The 17268-nt window shown below is 34.1% G+C and overlaps 1 protein-coding gene across 1 annotated transcript; it reads right to left on the bottom strand.

Annotated features, from left to right (window-relative positions):
* Positions 1 to 859: 859 nt before the first annotated feature.
* kcnk10b (potassium channel, subfamily K, member 10b) lies at positions 860 to 15167 on the bottom strand. Its single transcript, XM_016234934.1, has 6 exons — positions 14792 to 15167; positions 7007 to 7124; positions 4560 to 4720; positions 4269 to 4461; positions 3412 to 3554; positions 860 to 1719 (listed from the first exon to the last, which is right to left on the bottom strand). The coding sequence occupies exons 1-6, from the start codon at positions 15113 to 15115 to the stop codon at positions 1075 to 1077; spliced, it is 1584 nt and encodes a 527-aa protein (XP_016090420.1). The 5' UTR covers positions 15116 to 15167; the 3' UTR covers positions 860 to 1074.
* Between the last annotated feature and the right edge of the window lie 2101 nt (positions 15168 to 17268).

The following is a 17268-nucleotide window of genomic DNA, read 5'->3' on the forward strand; positions in this document are numbered from 1 at the left end:
AAAATGGGTTTCACTCTTATTGAATATCATCAATGTGGCTTTGATTCCAGTCATTTTCAGGGATTTGATAGGTTTATAGAAGTTCAGTGTGAATGCAGCACTTCACCGCCAGCTATAAAGTCATTGTTGTTTAAACTCTGGCATCACAATCAAAAGGTTATTGAGAATGTGTAAATTTTTCAACCAAACTGAATAAATTAGTGTTTCATAGAAGTTTGTGATTTGCCATCATAGATGACGGACTCATCTGAGCAGCAGTAGATATTCATGAAGGTTCGCTTTCCAAAAGACATCACGATTTACAGCAAAAAAGTATTTCGGGCGATCCGTAGCACACCGTTGAAAAGAGCAAAAATCCTTCAAAAAGTCTCTGTTGACTGTTCTATGATGAATAATCAATCTTGAAGTTGTAAAGAACATAAATACATTTTAGTTCATCTAAAAAAGACAAAATGTAGACTTTTACGTGAGCTCATGTCCCTTCAAACCCGTTTCAGTTGCTTTTTGTGTGGAACTGACTAAAGCAGATGTATTGCAGAAGGTCTTTTACATATTAATAATAATATGAATTGATTAATAGTAAGCTCCTAAAAAGTTGTTGTTCACCGAAATCTTCACTTCTATCACAGCTCTGTCAATCTCATTCACACAAAATAGCATATAGCACCTAATTCAACATCAGTGTTTGTTCAATGATTGAGCGTTTTTGAAATTTGATACATTTTCAATAAATAACTTCAATTTCAGTTCCTCACACAAAGCATCATGAATCATACAGTCTATTGTTACAGTACTTTTATGGTGTTTGTCATTTTTGGAGATTTTCACTTAAGAAAGAAATTCATTCAGGTTTGGAACAACATGAGGGTGAGTAAACAATGACAGAATTTCCAGGTTTTTGGAGAACGGTCTCTTTAAGGTGATGTCAGTCTGTATTCCTTGAGCTCTCCGTGTCTTTTCTCATTTTTGGCAACTTATCATTTTTCACAGTGAAAATCAACTGCAGTTGATCGTAGCGAGTCGAGCCGCAGCCTACAAAACACAAAGGCACATGTTCACCCTGTCATTGTCTGCCTACGGTTGATGTTCTTTCTGCTCCAGTCTTTTATTTCGCTCTTGTTCTTTGGCTTGAGCCGGTGCAAAACAATTCTGCTGTTTGGGTTCCTCAGGATAGTGAGGCAGACACGTGAAGCCAGTGTTGGCCTCCATTGCTGTTTTCTCTTCCTCCATCTCCTCCTCCTCCTCGTCCTCTCTTCTCTCCTCTCCCAGAGTGACGTTGCTGCTGTTGCTGCTGAGGACATCGCCCAGCCTGCTGGCATCTTCTGGGATGTTCCTGCAGAGATCTTTGCTCTTGTTGCGCTTGGCCAGTTTTGTGAGCGAGCCGAAGCGGTTGAAGATGTTTTCATCGGAGGACGCCTGCTGTTCACCGAGCTCGGCCTTCAGTCGCAGGTTGTTCAGTTTAGTGTCGATGCTCTCCTGCGAGGAGGTCTTAAAGCGCCCGGCGTCCAGACTAGCGAAGACGGCCCGTTTTTCAGGCGACAGCATGTCCAGCGAATGTGCCCTCTGCTCCAGACCCAGACGTCTGCGCTCCATGCTGCGGATGGTGGCCGCCCGCTGAAGTTTGTCATGGATCTCGCCGCTGAGGCGCCGCCGTGTCTCTCGTAACTCTGCCCGAACGTTTGCCTTCCATTCTGCCGCATGGGCCTTAAACTCCCCGACCTGTGTTAGATAGATAAAGTAAAACATAATTTCCAACTGATTTGACCAAAGTCAACATAAAACATTATCCATCTCCTCCTCGTCCTCTCTTCTCTCCTCTCCCAGAGTGACGTTGCTGCTGTTGCTGCTGAGGACATCGCTCAGCCTGCTGGCATCTTCTGGGATGTTCCTGCAGAGATCTTTGCTCTTGTTGCGCTTGGCCAGTTTTGTGAGCGAGCCAAAGCGGTTGAAGATGTTTTCATCGGAGGACGCCTGCTGTTCACCGAGCTCGGCCTTCAGTCGCAGGTTGTTCAGTTTAGTGTCGATGCTCTCCTGCGAGGAGGTCTTAAAGCGCCCGGCGTCCAGACTAGCGAAGACGGCCCGTTTTTCAGGCGACAGCATGTCCAGCGAATGTGCCCTCTGCTCCAGACCCAGACGTCTGCGCTCCATGCTGCGGATGGTGGCCGCCCGCTGAAGTTTGTCATGGATCTCGCCGCTGAGGCGCCGCCGTGTCTCTCGTAACTCTGCCCGAACGTTTGCCTTCCATTCTGCCGCATGGGCCTTAAACTCCCCGACCTGTGTTAGATAGATAAAGTAAAACATAATTTCCAACTGATTTGACCAAAGTCAACATAAAACATTACTTTCAAATAATTTTACTATTTAACATCTGCATTTGCAGCTAATTTCAGTATTTTAAGCCAAAGTAAAACTGAGTTTGCAGCTAATTTCACTATTTAAAGTCAATGTAAAACTGCATTTGTAACAAATGTTACCATTTAAAATTTAAGTAAACAGAATTGCTACAAATTTGACCATTTAAAGCCACCACAAAACTGCATTTGCAACTAATTTTACCACTTAAAGCCAACGTAAAAAAAATCGTTTGCAACGGATTTAATCATTTAAAATCAACGTAAAACAGCATTTGCAGCTAATTTTGTCAATAAAAATCTAGTTAAAAAAAATTTTGCAACTAATTTTACCAGATTTTACCATGTAAAGTTAAACAGCATTTGCAACAGATTTTACCATTTAAAGTCAACGTAAAATACATTTGCAATTCATTTCACCATTTAAAGTCAACATAATACATCATTTGCAACAGATTTTACCATTTAAAATCAAGAATAAAATGGCACATGCAACTAATTTTACCATTTTAAAAAAAATCAGCATAAAACGCATTTGTAACTAATTTTAACATTTACGGTCAACGTAATGGTATTTGTAAAAAAATGTCATAATATGATGTATTTCACGGTGAAATTGTTTTTCTTTTTAACAGCAACTGAGCTGATTTTATCACAATAAAGATGGCGTAAAGTGTGTTTCAAATCAGAATGGAGCCGAATCTGAATGGAAGTTGAAGGTCAAGTTCTCCCTCCACAGCATCTTTAAGTATGCCAGTGGTGACACTTCTTTATCAGATATAGCATTATTTGATATTATGTTTGTGACCAGTAGCCATTATATTAATATTAACTACCATAAAATAACTCCGTTAACTGTTGACAAGAAAGGCTACATTACCAACAGCAGCCAAATCAATGACTACTTGCCTACTGATTAGCATTAACCAATAGTCTACACACCCTAGTTATCATCAGCTGAAAAGGAAGAGCCTGGAATGTCTATGCAAAGAAAATAGGGCTCTGATGCAGTGAAATAATGCTGTGTTGTATATTGGAGATCATGTCTGACATATCATACCTCTTCTTTTGTTTTCTTGGACAGAACCCTGAACCAATCTCCAATCATGCTCAGGACCGCAGCGAAATATGCCAGACCCACCAAAATCCAGAACCAGACCAGAGGCTTGTACCATTTCATGTATTCTATTTTTCGATCACCACCTATAAAAAAAAAAACGTTTCAATTTTAATACACTATATAAACAATAAGAAGGCCAAAAAATGTGGTCCAAAACAAACATTCCAATTGAATGGAATGATCTTAACTATAAACTAAACTAAAATGTACCATTTGACATCCACGTAAAACAGCATTTCCAGCAAATTTGACTACCTTAAGCCAACATAAAACAGCATTTGCAACAAAATTTGCCATTTGAAATCAACGTAAAACAGCATTTCCAGCTAATTTTACTATTTTAAGCCAACATAAAACAGCATTTGTTTAATTTTACCATTTAAAGTAAATATAAAACAGGATTTACTATTTAAAGTCAACCGTAAACAGCATTTGCAGCAAATTTCATCATTTAAGGTCTATGTAAAACAGCATTTGCAGCAAACTTTACCATTTAAAGTAAACCGTAAACAGCGTTTGCAGCAAATTTAACCATTTAAAATCAATGTAAAACAGCATATGCAGCTAATTTTACCATTTAAAGTCAAGGTAAAACCGCATTTACAGCAAACTTTACCATTTAAGATCAATGTAAAACAGCATTTGCAGCTAATTTTACAGTTTAAAGTCAACAGAAAACAGCATTTGCAACAAAATTCACCATTTAAAGTCTAAAAAACTGAATTTGCTATAAAAATTAAGCAACTCTTGACCTTATTAGGTAAAATTATGTAAAATGCCTTCGTCAGACTACTTACCTGCTACATAATCTCCAATGCCGACGGTTGTGAGAGTAATGACAACGAAGTAAATGGCTTCTAAAGTACTCCATCCCTCGCTGTGTTTGAAAATCACTGCTGGGATGGTGACAAAAATGATGCAGCCAGCGATGATGAAGAGTATGGTGGAGGTGACACGGATTTTGGTCTGACTGATTTGCTTGTGTTTTTGCTGTAAAAGGCAGCAGATGCATGTGAATTAATGTATTTACATAATCAATTATTAATTAATTATCCATAGTAGAATATCCTTTAAGTAAGTCCACTCACCCTGAAAACTTTCTCCACCTTCAGGATGCTCTTCATAAACACGGTCCCTAGCTGATCACCGATCCCGGCCAGGAGGAAGCCAAACAGTGGGATGCCAAATATGGCGTAAAGGATGCAGAAAATCTTGCCGCCCTCAGTCCTGGGGGCGATGTTTCCATAGCCTGTAGATGTGGGTGGAGAAGACAAGAGCTTATTTAATCGTTATAAAACAAACTGCTCTAGTTAACCCCCTCTATTAAAACCACATTCATAGATCCAGAGGGAGACAATTGGTGGCTTCCACCGAGAGAACATGGCAGTAATTACAGACTGCTGAACAAAAGGGAAGTTAAGACAAGGACAGACTAAACCATTTCAGTCAGAGAGGAGATCTGAGCTGAAAGTTCTGCAGTAATACTCTTGAAGGTCAGTGCAAATCTTGTTGAAAGTAAAACATGAAAAAACTAATTGCAATGTGTGAACTAGAAAACTAAATTTTGTCAGGAGTTTATTTTTCTGAGAACAGCAAAGAAAATTACCATTAAAAGTCAACGGAAACAACATTTACCATTTAAAACAGCTTTTGCAACTAATTTTACCAATTAAAGTCCATGTAAAACAGCTTTTGCAACTAATTTTATCAATTAAAGTCCACGTAAAACAGCTTTTGCAACTAATTGTACCAATTAAAGTCCATGTAAAACAGCTTTTGCAACTAATTGTACCAATTAAAGTCCATGTAAAACAGCTTTTGCAACTAATTGTACCAATTAAAGTCCATGTAAAACAGCTTTTGCAACTAATTGTACCAATTAAAGTCCATGTAAAACAGCTTTTGCAACTAATTGTACCAATTAAAGTCCATGTAAAACAGCTTTTGCAACTAATTGTACCAATTAAAGTCCATGTAAAACAGCTTTTGCAACTAATTGTACCAATTAAAGTCCATGTAAAACAGCTTTTGCAACTAATTGTACCAATTAAAGTCCATGTAAAACAGCTTTTGCAACTAATTGTACCAATTAAAGTCCATGTAAAACAGCTTTTGCAACTAATTGTACCAATTAAAGTCCATGTAAAACAGCTTTTGCAACTAATTGTACCAATTAAAGTCCATGTAAAACAGCTTTTGCAACTAATTGTACCAATTAAAGTCCATGTAAAACAGCTTTTGCAACTAATTGTACCAATTAAAGTCCATGTAAAACAGCTTTTGCAACTAATTGTACCAATTAAAGTCCATGTAAAACAGCTTTTGCAACTAATTGTACCAATTAAAGTCCATGTAAAACAGCTTTTGCAACTAATTGTACCAATTAAAGTCCATGTAAAACAGCTTTTGCAACTAATTGTACCAATTAAAGTCCATGTAAAACAGCTTTTGCAACTAATTGTACCAATTAAAGTCCATGTAAAACAGCTTTTGCAACTAATTGTACCAATTAAAGTCCATGTAAAACAGCTTTTGCAACTAATTGTACCAATTAAAGTCCATGTAAAACAGCTTTTGCAACTAATTGTACCAATTAAAGTCCATGTAAAACAGCTTTTGCAACTAATTGTACCAATTAAAGTCCATGTAAAACAGCTTTTGCAACTAATTGTACCAATTAAAGTCCATGTAAAACAGCTTTTGCAACTAATTGTACCAATTAAAGTCCATGTAAAACAGCTTTTGCAACTAATTGTACCAATTAAAGTCAATGTAAAACAGCATTTGCAACTAATTTTACCAATTAAAGTCAATGTAAAACAGCATTTGCAACTAATTGTACCAATTAAAGTCAATGTAAAACAGCATTTGCAACTAATTGTACCAATTAAAGTCAATGTAAAACAGCATTTGCAACTAATTTTACCAATTAAAGTCCACGTAAAACAGCATTTGCAACTAATTTTACCAATTAAAGTCCACGTAAAACAGCATTTGCAACTAATTGTACCAATTAAAGTCAATGTAAAACAGCATTTGCAACTAATTGTACTACAGTATTTGATGTCAATGTAAAACAGCATTTATCATTTGAAGTTAACAAATCATTTGCAACAAATTTTATAACTTAAAATCAATGTAAAACTGCATTTGCAACCAATTTTATCTTTTAAAGTCAACCTAAAACAGCATCTGATGCAAATTTTACAATTTAAAGTCTGTAAAACAGCATTTGCAGCACATTTTACCAATTAAAGTCCATGTAAAACAGCATTTGCAGCATATTTTACCAATTAAAGTCCATGTAAAACAGCATTTATCATTTAAAGTTAACATAAATCATTTGCAACAAATGGTATAACTTAAAATCAATGTAAAACTGCATTTGCTACCATTTTTATCATTTAAAGTCAACATAAAACAGCATTTACAAATTTTACTATTTCTCATAATGTTAACATAATGTAAAATTGGAACTATTTCTCATATTGTGATGTATTTGAGAGGTGTTATTGAGATGGTTGGTTTATTTTACCTATCGTAGTGATGACGGTTCCAGCGAAGAAGAACGCGCTGCTGAGGTCCCAGTGGCTGGAGTTATTGGACGTGTCTCCAATGGGACTCACTCCAGCACTGACCGCATCTACTGCATGCTGGGAAAAGATGCACATACGAGAGAAAGATTCATAAAGCCATTTTGGAAGTGCTTAATTGACAGTAAGTGACCAAAGTATAACAATATTAGCAAATCATTTTAAAAAGCCATTTTTCCTGAGTCACCCCGCACAATGTCAGACACTCCAAATACGTCACATTTCTCAAAGTAATTCACAAGAATGCTGATTAGACTTGGATGTAATTGCTAAGTGCCTGATATGAAGTCAAGCCACCCGCTTTGTGTTTCGGTGTCTAAAAATCCTGCACTGAAAATCAATCTGCTCTGTCTGTCATTAATTTGATCAGGTTTTGTGGCTCTTCTCAAATGATTTAAAAATTAAGAATTATAAATGGATTAGGCTAACTGAAACTTAGTCAATAAATCAGTAAGTCCTGTCCGAGCAGACTGTGGTGATGCTGTTTTTATGTTAGTCGCCCAAATCTTGCTTTTCGTAATCGTAAAGATACATTTGTACCCAGAGAAAGAGGGATATTTTTAACAAAAAAGCAGAGCAGTGGAAATGTATGGTCTGCAATCACTCAGTCCTATAAACTACACTGTAAAAAAATGATTGCGATTTTAACAGTAAAATACTGTAAAAATGCTACAGTAAAAACCTGTTGACTGGTTAACAGTCATTTCCATACTATATTCGGTGAATAAATGTACCGTATTGGCCCGAATATAAGACGACCCCCCCTTTTCCAGATGTACCTTTTGGAAAAAGGTTTTTTAAAAACCAAATCTTGTTTTTTCTCAGTAAAACACATTTTGTCTTCAATTATTTTCATATTGCATATTTTTCCTATTTTAATTTTTGTTTTGAAAGTACGGTAAAAACTGGTCAAATGTACCAACAATCACATTTAAAAAATATACACTTTTTGATATACCATTAAAAAAAAAACAGGTAGCCCATCTGAATTAGGACATTTAGGCTATCAGCCTACCAAAATCGTATTAACAGTAGAAGTTCAATCTAACTGTAGTCTTCAGATCTGGGTACTGTCTTACGTTTTAAAATCACAAAGAGAGTTTGGTGCCATCAGGCTAACCTGACAGTCACGACTCATGCAGCTGTAAGGTTTTATTTTTCTTTCGTTTTTACTCGCGATCTTTACAACACGCATTACATTACGTATTTCATGGCACACTCGTTTTATGCGTATTTGGCGCCACCTATTGTTGTGGGTGTATTATTGACATGTCAAAGTCTAGACCCTGAATATAAGACGACTGTATTTCCAAGAAAAAAACATCGTCTTATATTCGGGTCAATACGGTAATTACATTTAATGTAATTTTACAGTAAAATACTGTTAAAAATACTGTTTTAAGAAGTGAAAAAGAAAAAGTCATTGTATAATTTACAGTGACAAACCGTAAATTGACACTCCCAGAATTCCCTGCATGACACTTCATATTTTATTTATTTTTTGTTGAAATAACATGTTTCTTCTTATTTTTTTCTTATTAGTTGTGTACATTAGGGTTTAATCTTTCATCTAATGTTGTTAAATGAATGTTTATTGCATTATTTCAGTATCATGTGTCACCATGATGGTGTTTAGTGTTTGTGTGAATGACACTGTGCACCTTCTATATATAAGTATTGCCCTTCTCGGCTCCTAGAAAAGATGTTTGTGATGAGCTTTGGTTCATCATGTAACTTTCTCATCACCACCAGTTTTTGGTGGTTATCAGTGTATTACAATGGTTCAAAACAGATATTAGTACTTCAATATGTTGGCTTATTAACGTTACATCAGTTAATGAAATACGGTTAAGTTAAGTCTGTAAAACCTAAAATGTTGCTACCATATTTTTTACGGTGAAGTTCTGGCAACCACAGCTGCCGGTATTTTACCGTAAATGTCACTTTTTTTTTTTACTTTTTTTTTTTTACAGTGTATTACAATAAATAAGTTAGATGATATCAAAGAGAAAACGCACAATAAAACAACATGCTGTCATGTTTCTTCTGCTCCGGCATCCTGCAGGTGGGAAGATTTTTGAGTCAGTCCTGCTCACGGCCAAGAACAACAACACCGACAACAGCCATCTGGTCTCTCATGACAGGAGCATGACAGACTGAGTTTAAAGGCTTTTGTGAGCTGAATCTTCAGTATGATGTTACTTTACGTGTCCTACAAAGTGCTTGTTTTGGAACCAGTTACAGCACAATGTCTCAACTGTTTGTCTTAGACAACAATTTGATTAAATGGAGATTTTGCTTGAGTTTCTTTCCTCTCAGATGTTTCTTCTGAGAAAAAGTCCCCATTAATATCTCAGTTAAGCAAATGAGATATTATCACTATAAAGCCTACTGTATCATATTCTACTACTGTTTCACACAGTCTACTCCACGTCTTCTGTCGTCTGATTGATAGTTTAGAGTTTTTAAGGCTAATTGTTTAAAGGTCCAGCTTCAGCTGGTGCTTCACGTGACTTTTTGCGGTCAAATCTTGACTGATTTTGATCAAGTAAAGGTCAGAATAACTGCAGTAATATCTCCAGATGAACACTTACTGGACTGAAGCAGCTCAGCTTTACTTGATTCTCCATCAATCATGTTTTAGAGTCTCAAATCTGATCCTCAGGATCTTTTGAGGAGCGTTTGTTTCCAGAAGCTTTACTTTCACTGTTCCTCAGCGGAGGAATGATCTTCACAAGCCTCCTGAACATCTCACATCTTCTGAGGAGCCTTTATTTGGCTTATTTGCATTGCATTATATGTTTGGATCATTTCAGTCTCATCTTACTGAGACATATTATTAGAGATATAGAGTGATGACTCATATTTATATAATTTTATGTCAGTATCTGCTGTGCTGTTATAAAGATCTCATTGATTTACAAGCATCAGAATTTTATCATAAAAATATCAGCATCTGCACCGAATTATGTTTTTTGCTCAGTTTGCGTCTCTGAATAACTGAGCTGTTTTTTCCTCCATATTCTCCTATATCAGACCATACGAGTCATAAAAACATCATGTATCAAAATGATAATCAACAAAAAAAAAACATAAAGGTTCAATAAACTGTTCCATTTAAAGAAATTATGGCTTTACATGTCTGATTTGTGATATTTCTGTGGGCAGTTACAGCACATGGCTGGTTTTGCTTCATGTGGACTATGAAGACGTCTGAAAGCTCCAGCAGGGCTTTGCTCTCAAGAGACTCTGCCTTCAGCGGGCCAAACAATTAATAATTGATGACCTCAGAGTCTATTCCCTAACGAGGGGTCTGTTTCAACTGTCTTGGTTGGAAATAGAGCTTAATTACCAGTTGTAGGGCACACTTTGATTAACAAAGGATGCTTACATGAAGTAAATAGGAAAGAAATAAAGAAGGATGTAGGCGTGTATCAAAGTGACATCTGATCACTCACATATGCGGTTATTGTCAGGCTTGACTGAACTCTCAGTAAACTGGGTCAGATGGTCACTTGATGATTTAAACATTCCATGTGGTGCGGTCACGTGATGTGGTTTTAATGTCACTGATATACTATTTTAGTATTTATTAATATTTTGTGTTCATTTTTATTTTCTGCCTTTGTTTCAATTTTAGTTAGTTTTAGTAATTTTGTTGTTTGTTTTTGACATTTAAAAAACATATGTCTATGTAGTTTATTTTTATATTGTTCATTTTATTATTATTTTTCAGTTTTAGTTATTTTATTACTTCTAATTAACCTAAACAAAAAAGAGAACTGTTTACTTGGCAACTAGCTTTTTAAAAATAGTATATTCCAAGTAACAAAAATGTAATGTTTTATTTAAAAATATAATATTTTATAATTATAATTTTTTCTTTTGTTTTATTGTTTGTTCCATTGCAGATAGCTGAAATAAAATAGGTTTCAGGTTTTTCATATTTTATTTCACATAAAATTTATTTTATTTAAAATAATGAAAATGTTTTTAATGATTTTTTTTTCCTTGGCTGAAATAATTTTCCTGTATATTTTAAATGTATTTTATGTAAAGTAACGAAAATATTATACAGAGAGAGCGAGAGAATTCCCTTGGCAACTAGCTGAAATAAATATATTTTTTAGTAAATGATAACCCTGTTTGGCAAACACTAATAGTGAACAGTATGCGGTTAAGTATGCAGTATGCTAGCTTTCTGTCTCAATCATCATCACTGAACTGTGATCTGTTTATTAGTGACCATCTGCTTCCTTGTTATTATAGATCTCTGGACACTCATTTGCATGGAAATGCTTGCATCAGTTAACCTTGAGAAGAAAGTCCTACTTGAGATGATGTTTTAATTCTTGATTATAAAGAAATAACCATAAACAATAACCTTTACAGCTTTTATTGTTATTTAACATGAAATTAACATAAAGTACAAAACAAAAAAGTTTTCTCAGCCTGTTATATAATAGAAATGTTTCGCAACCGTCTCATCCGACCTTCCAGTAACTCCCAAGCTGACTCTGTAGGATGTGCTGCTGTGAGAAGAAATCAATGCAAAGCTTTAATTGATGGCAGCACATTTGCTTTCCATATATGTGAGATATATGTGCTCTCTGTTGTGTAACAAATAAAGCTGGTGCTTTGTCACGCTACACAAAATTCAGCCTGAAGTGAGAGTATGCTGGCAGAAGTAAGAGCTGATAGTCCTGATGATGGCCAGAGGGATTCATGTGTGTCTTGGAATGACATTTACTGATCAATTAGAGCTCAGCGTCAGCCGGAGGAAACAGCAGAGGAGATGTGTGGTTGAGGAGCACATGAAGGTTGTTGCTGACGCCCACCATAGCTGGAAAAAGCTCATTTGGGTCTTTAGACATTCTAAGATGAGAGTGTCACCCAAGACAAGGTTTACGGTGGTTTAAATATCAATCCATTTTATGATACTGAATGCATTCTTTATAGGTAAATGTAGTATTTTAAAGCCTCAGCATTCACAAACAAATTACTAAGGATAAATTGAAAAAAAAAAAACTATATATTTTGCCCCAAAATTAATTGGAAAAAAACAACTATATATTTTGTTATATTTTAAGTTTTTAGCCATTAACACTTTGTGTATTATGAAATTGATTTCATGAGAATTGATCTCATTTCTCCCAAAAAAAATCCATTGGAGTAACGTAAAATAAATGAAATAAAATTAAACTGAAAAAAGCTATTACTGAAATTATAAATCGTAAAATGTTTTAAATAAAAAATGGTATTATCTATTATACTGCCTTCTTTAATTTAGGCTGATTTACATGTTGAAAATGGTCATTGTAGTAGAATAGTTTTTTAAACACCATTGAGATTAATGAGAATTATAACAAAATAATTAATGTATATATTAAATAGATTATAAAAGGAATATATGCAAAATAAAAAAATTAATAAAGTGTTTTACTTATGTATACATATACTGATGATGGCCAGAGGGATTCATGTGTGTCTTGGAATGACATTTACTGATCAATTAGAGCTCAGCGTCAGCCGGAGGAAACAGCAGAGGAGATGTGTGGTTGAGGAGCACATGAAGGTTGTTGCTGACGCCCACCATAGCTGGAAAAAGCTCATTTGGGTCTTTAGACATTCTAAGATGAGAGTGTCACCCAAGACAAGGTTTACGGTGGTTTGAATATCAGTCCATTTTATGATACTGAATGCATTCTTTATAGGTAAATGTAGTATTTTAAAGCCTCAGCATTCACAAACAAATTACTAAGGATAAATTGAAAAAAAAAAAAAAACTATATATTTTGCCCCAAAATTAATTGGAAAAAAACAACTATATATTTTGTTATATTTTAAGTTTTTAGCCATTAACACTTTGTGTATTATGAAATTGATTTCATGAGAATTGATCTCATTTCTCCCAAAAAAAATCCATTGGAGTAACGTAAAATAAATGAAATAAAATTAAACTAAAAAAAGCTATTACTGAAATTATAAATCGTAAAATGTTTTAAATAAAAATGGTATTATATATTATACTGCCTTCTTTAATTTAGGCTGATTTACATGTTGAAAATGGTCATTGTAGTAGAATAGTTTTTTAAACACCATTGAGATTAATGAGAATTATAACAAAATAATTAATGTATATATTAAATAGATTATAAAAGGAATATATGCAAAATAAAAAAATTAATATAGTGTTTTACTTATGTATACATATACAAATATATAAATTGCAAAAAAGAAAAACACTATATTTTTATTAGCTAACTAAAACTAAAACCATAAAAAAATCTCATAAATGTTAACTAAAACAAAACAAGCACAAAAACCTTATTACCTTTATTTCAGCTAGTTTCCAAGGCAACATTTTTCATTTAGTTTAACTTGATTAAAAAGGAAAGAAAACTAAAGTAACTATACAACTAAAGCTGAAATAAACATTTATAAAACCACACAGATGTGTTTCTAATAAACAAAACTAATAAAAATAAAACAATAAAAAAACAATGAAATTACTAACACTAAAATTAAAATAAAATATAAAAATTAAGTTTTTAGCCATTAACACTTTGTGTATTATGAAATTGATTTCATGAGAATTGATCTTATTTCTCCCAAAAAAAATCCATTGGAGTAACGTAAAATAAATGAAATAAAATTAAACTGAAAAAAGCTATTACTGAAATTATAAATCGTAAAATGTTTTAAATAAAAAATGGTATTATCTATTATACTGCCTTCTTTAATTTAGGCTGATTTACATGTTGAAAATGGTCATTGTAGTAGAATAGTTTTTTAAACACCATTGAGATTAATGAGAATTATAACAAAATAATTAATGTATATATTAAATAGATTATAAAAGGAATATATGCAAAATAAAAAAATAAATAAAGTGTTTTACTTATGTATACATATACAAATATATAAATTACAAAAAAGAAAAACACTATATTTTTATTAGCTAACTAAAACTAAAACCATAAAAAAATCCTAAAAAATCAAATAAATGTTAACTAAAACAAAACAAAGCACAAAAACCTTATTACCTTTATTTCAGCTAGTTTCCAAGGCAACATTTTTCATTTTCATTTAGTTTAACTTGATTAAAAAAGAAAGAAAACTAAAGTAACTATACAACTAAAGCTGAAATAAACATTTATAAAACCACACAGATGTGTTTCTAATAAACAAAACTAATAAAAATAAAACAATAAAAAACAATGAAATTACTAACACTAAAATTAAAATAAAATATAAAAAATAAAAATATTTTTATTTTGGTTTTTGGTTTTTAAAATTAAATATATGATTCTTCATAGGCATTTTCCCATGATCTTCATTTATATATAAACAAATATATATATATTTGATTATTTTAGTCTCTCATGAGTTGAATATCTCTTCACTTCTCTACTTGATTCTCCATCAATCTTTTTTTTTTTTGAAAAATCAATGCATGTCAAATCTGATCCTCAGGATCTTTTGAGGAGCGTTTGTTTCCAGAAGCTTTACTTTCACTGTTCCTCAGCGGAGGAATGATCTTCACAAGCCTCCAGAACATCTCACATCTTCTGAGGAGCCTTTATTTCTTCAGCTCTCAATCAGCATTGCATTATATGTTTGGATCATTTCAATCTCATCTTACTAAGACTGGAGATCTAGAGTCACACTTGATATTTATTACTTTAGTCTCTCATGAGTTGATATCGCTCTGAGTCTGATCTCACCTTGATGAGGGCCTCGAGCTCGGCTGGAGAGATGCAGGGGTTCCTCTGCAGGAACAGGGCCTTCTCCTGCGTGATGCTGTCCTTCTGGTTGCTCTCGAAGGGTTGCTCCAGCGCGCAGAAGGCCAGACCGCCGCACACCAGGTACATCACCACCACCACAAACACAGTCACCACCGTCTTCCACTTCATGACAGAGTGTGGAGCAGATCCGTCTGCACCCGTATCCATCCCCGTCACCATGCTGGCCGAGCGGGACGAGATGGAGAGGCGCGGGAGAACGCAGTGACCGTTCGCTTTCACCTCACAGCCCATCGGGTTCTGCATGGCCCCTACGCTGGCCTGAACCAGACTGGACTGGACCGCACCAGACTGGACCTTCTTCGGCGGGACGATGTTTGTCTGAACAGCCACTAAACACAGACAAAGACAAATGAATTAATTGGAATTATTATCAGTGTTTGGGGTAACGCATTACAAGTAACGTGAGTTACGTAATCAGATTCCTTTTTTCCAAGTAACTAGTAATGCATTAGTTTCTAATTTAAAATAAAATATTTGAGTTACTTTTTCAAATAAGTAACACCAGTTACTTTGTTTTCTCATGTATTGACTGACAGCTCTGGTGTTGCCATGTTGAGAGAAATCAGGAGTAAGTGCAGCGCCGTTGTGTGCGCTGTGTGTGAACCTTTATGTATTTAATCTTTTTTTTATTAACCAATGTCTTTGCTGCTGACCTTTGATGATCCAATTCAACCATACTAATAAGCAAAAATTACTTTAGATAAACTTTGTGCTTCATTTTTGTATTCCTGAAGAGTGTTAAACTTCCTTCTCCTGTATTCTACTGTACATACATGAATTTACTTTTCCTTCAGCCTGAGGCTTACTCATTTTCCTTTTGGTGTGAAAGGGCTTTTACGTTTGCCAACAACAGAACTTTTTATATAAAAAACAAACAAGCAAGCCCTTCCCAGATTTCAAAAGTAACGCAAAAGTAACGTAACGCATTACTTTCCATTAAAAGTAACTAAGTAATATAATTAGTTACTTTTTATGGAGTAACACAATATTGTAATGCATTACTTTTAAAGGTAACTTTCCCCAACACTGATTATTACAACCAAAATGAGCATCATATTGCATAGACCTTTTAGCTTTTATTGCTTATAAAGATCCTAAAGGAGGTTTTTATCTCAGCCAGGATTATTGTAGTTCACTAAAAATAAAACCATAAAAAAATGTTTGTTACTTGAGGGGAAAAAACATGAATTGAAATAAAATATTAGCTAGTTTCAGCATTTTTGTTTAGTTTAACTTGATGTACTAAAATAACAAAAACTGAAATGAAAAAATGAAAATTAAAAACTATAGACATTTTTTTTTAAATCACAAAAATACTAAAACTTTAGCTAAAATTAAAGTGAAAGAAGGAAAGAAGAAAATCAACTCTAATTCAAAATATGAACAAAATCATAATAGTATGATGCTGAAATAACACTGGTTTCCGATGTGTTTTATTTATTCAAATATACACAAATGATATAAATGTTAGTATAGAGATTGTCTATTCAGTTCTATTCTGCCATAGGAGTTTTTTTAACCATCTACAATGTTTTTAGAACCTTTAAGACCTATTGTGGAATTATTGTCATGAAAATTAAGCAAATTTTGTTCATTATGGTAATGTGAATTTTTTTAAATAAATAAATAAATGTAAACAATGTTTTAATACATTATGAAGTTATTTACTGTATAACACTGCCTTCTTTAAGCTTTAAATCTTTACAAATAAATATTTTATTACATAATTGATTATAAATAACTATTGAAAATTGGAATAAAAAAGCATGCATACATTACATATATATATATACTGTATATTGGAGTTTTTGGAGTATATTTTACAAGAAAATACTATTTCAATCTTTCAACTTTAAAATTTCACATTTAATTTAATGTGTTACTTTCCATTTCTTTGTAATTATTTGTGAAATTTACTTGCCATTTCTGGGTGAAAATATACAATTACACAATGCAGTTCATAATCGGAGCGCTGAGGTTCATGCATGAAGACGATGTTATAATTCAGTCCATTAATAACATGAGTTATAGATCCTGAAGTGATCTTCTGTGAGTCTCATGAGAAGCTTTAATCTAATCGTCTGGTTAAGCAGCAGCGAGCACTCAGAGAAGCACTCCAGGTTATGTCTTTACCACTGTAGAGAGATGCTCTCAGAAGATAATATATTTCTTGTTCTAAGGTGTTGTGGCGTGTCCTTATCGCTCATGAACGGGGTGAAGCAGCACAAGGTGAGATCCAGTGTTTCTAATAAGACAGATGGTATCTCGAGGAGGACAAAGCCATGCAGGGCCCCTATGAGAGCCATTCATGTGTTCATGTGAGCGCAGCTGCCTTCGGTCACCCCGTTTAAACATTCAGCACCGCCTTTGTGGGGGACAGTGGGCGGAGCCTGCGA

The sequence above is a fragment of the Sinocyclocheilus grahami genome, unplaced genomic scaffold (genome assembly GCF_001515645.1).
Source record: "Sinocyclocheilus grahami isolate Dianchi unplaced genomic scaffold, SAMN03320097.WGS_v1.1 scaffold460.1, whole genome shotgun sequence".
Lineage (NCBI taxonomy): Eukaryota > Metazoa > Chordata > Actinopteri > Cypriniformes > Cyprinidae > Sinocyclocheilus > Sinocyclocheilus grahami.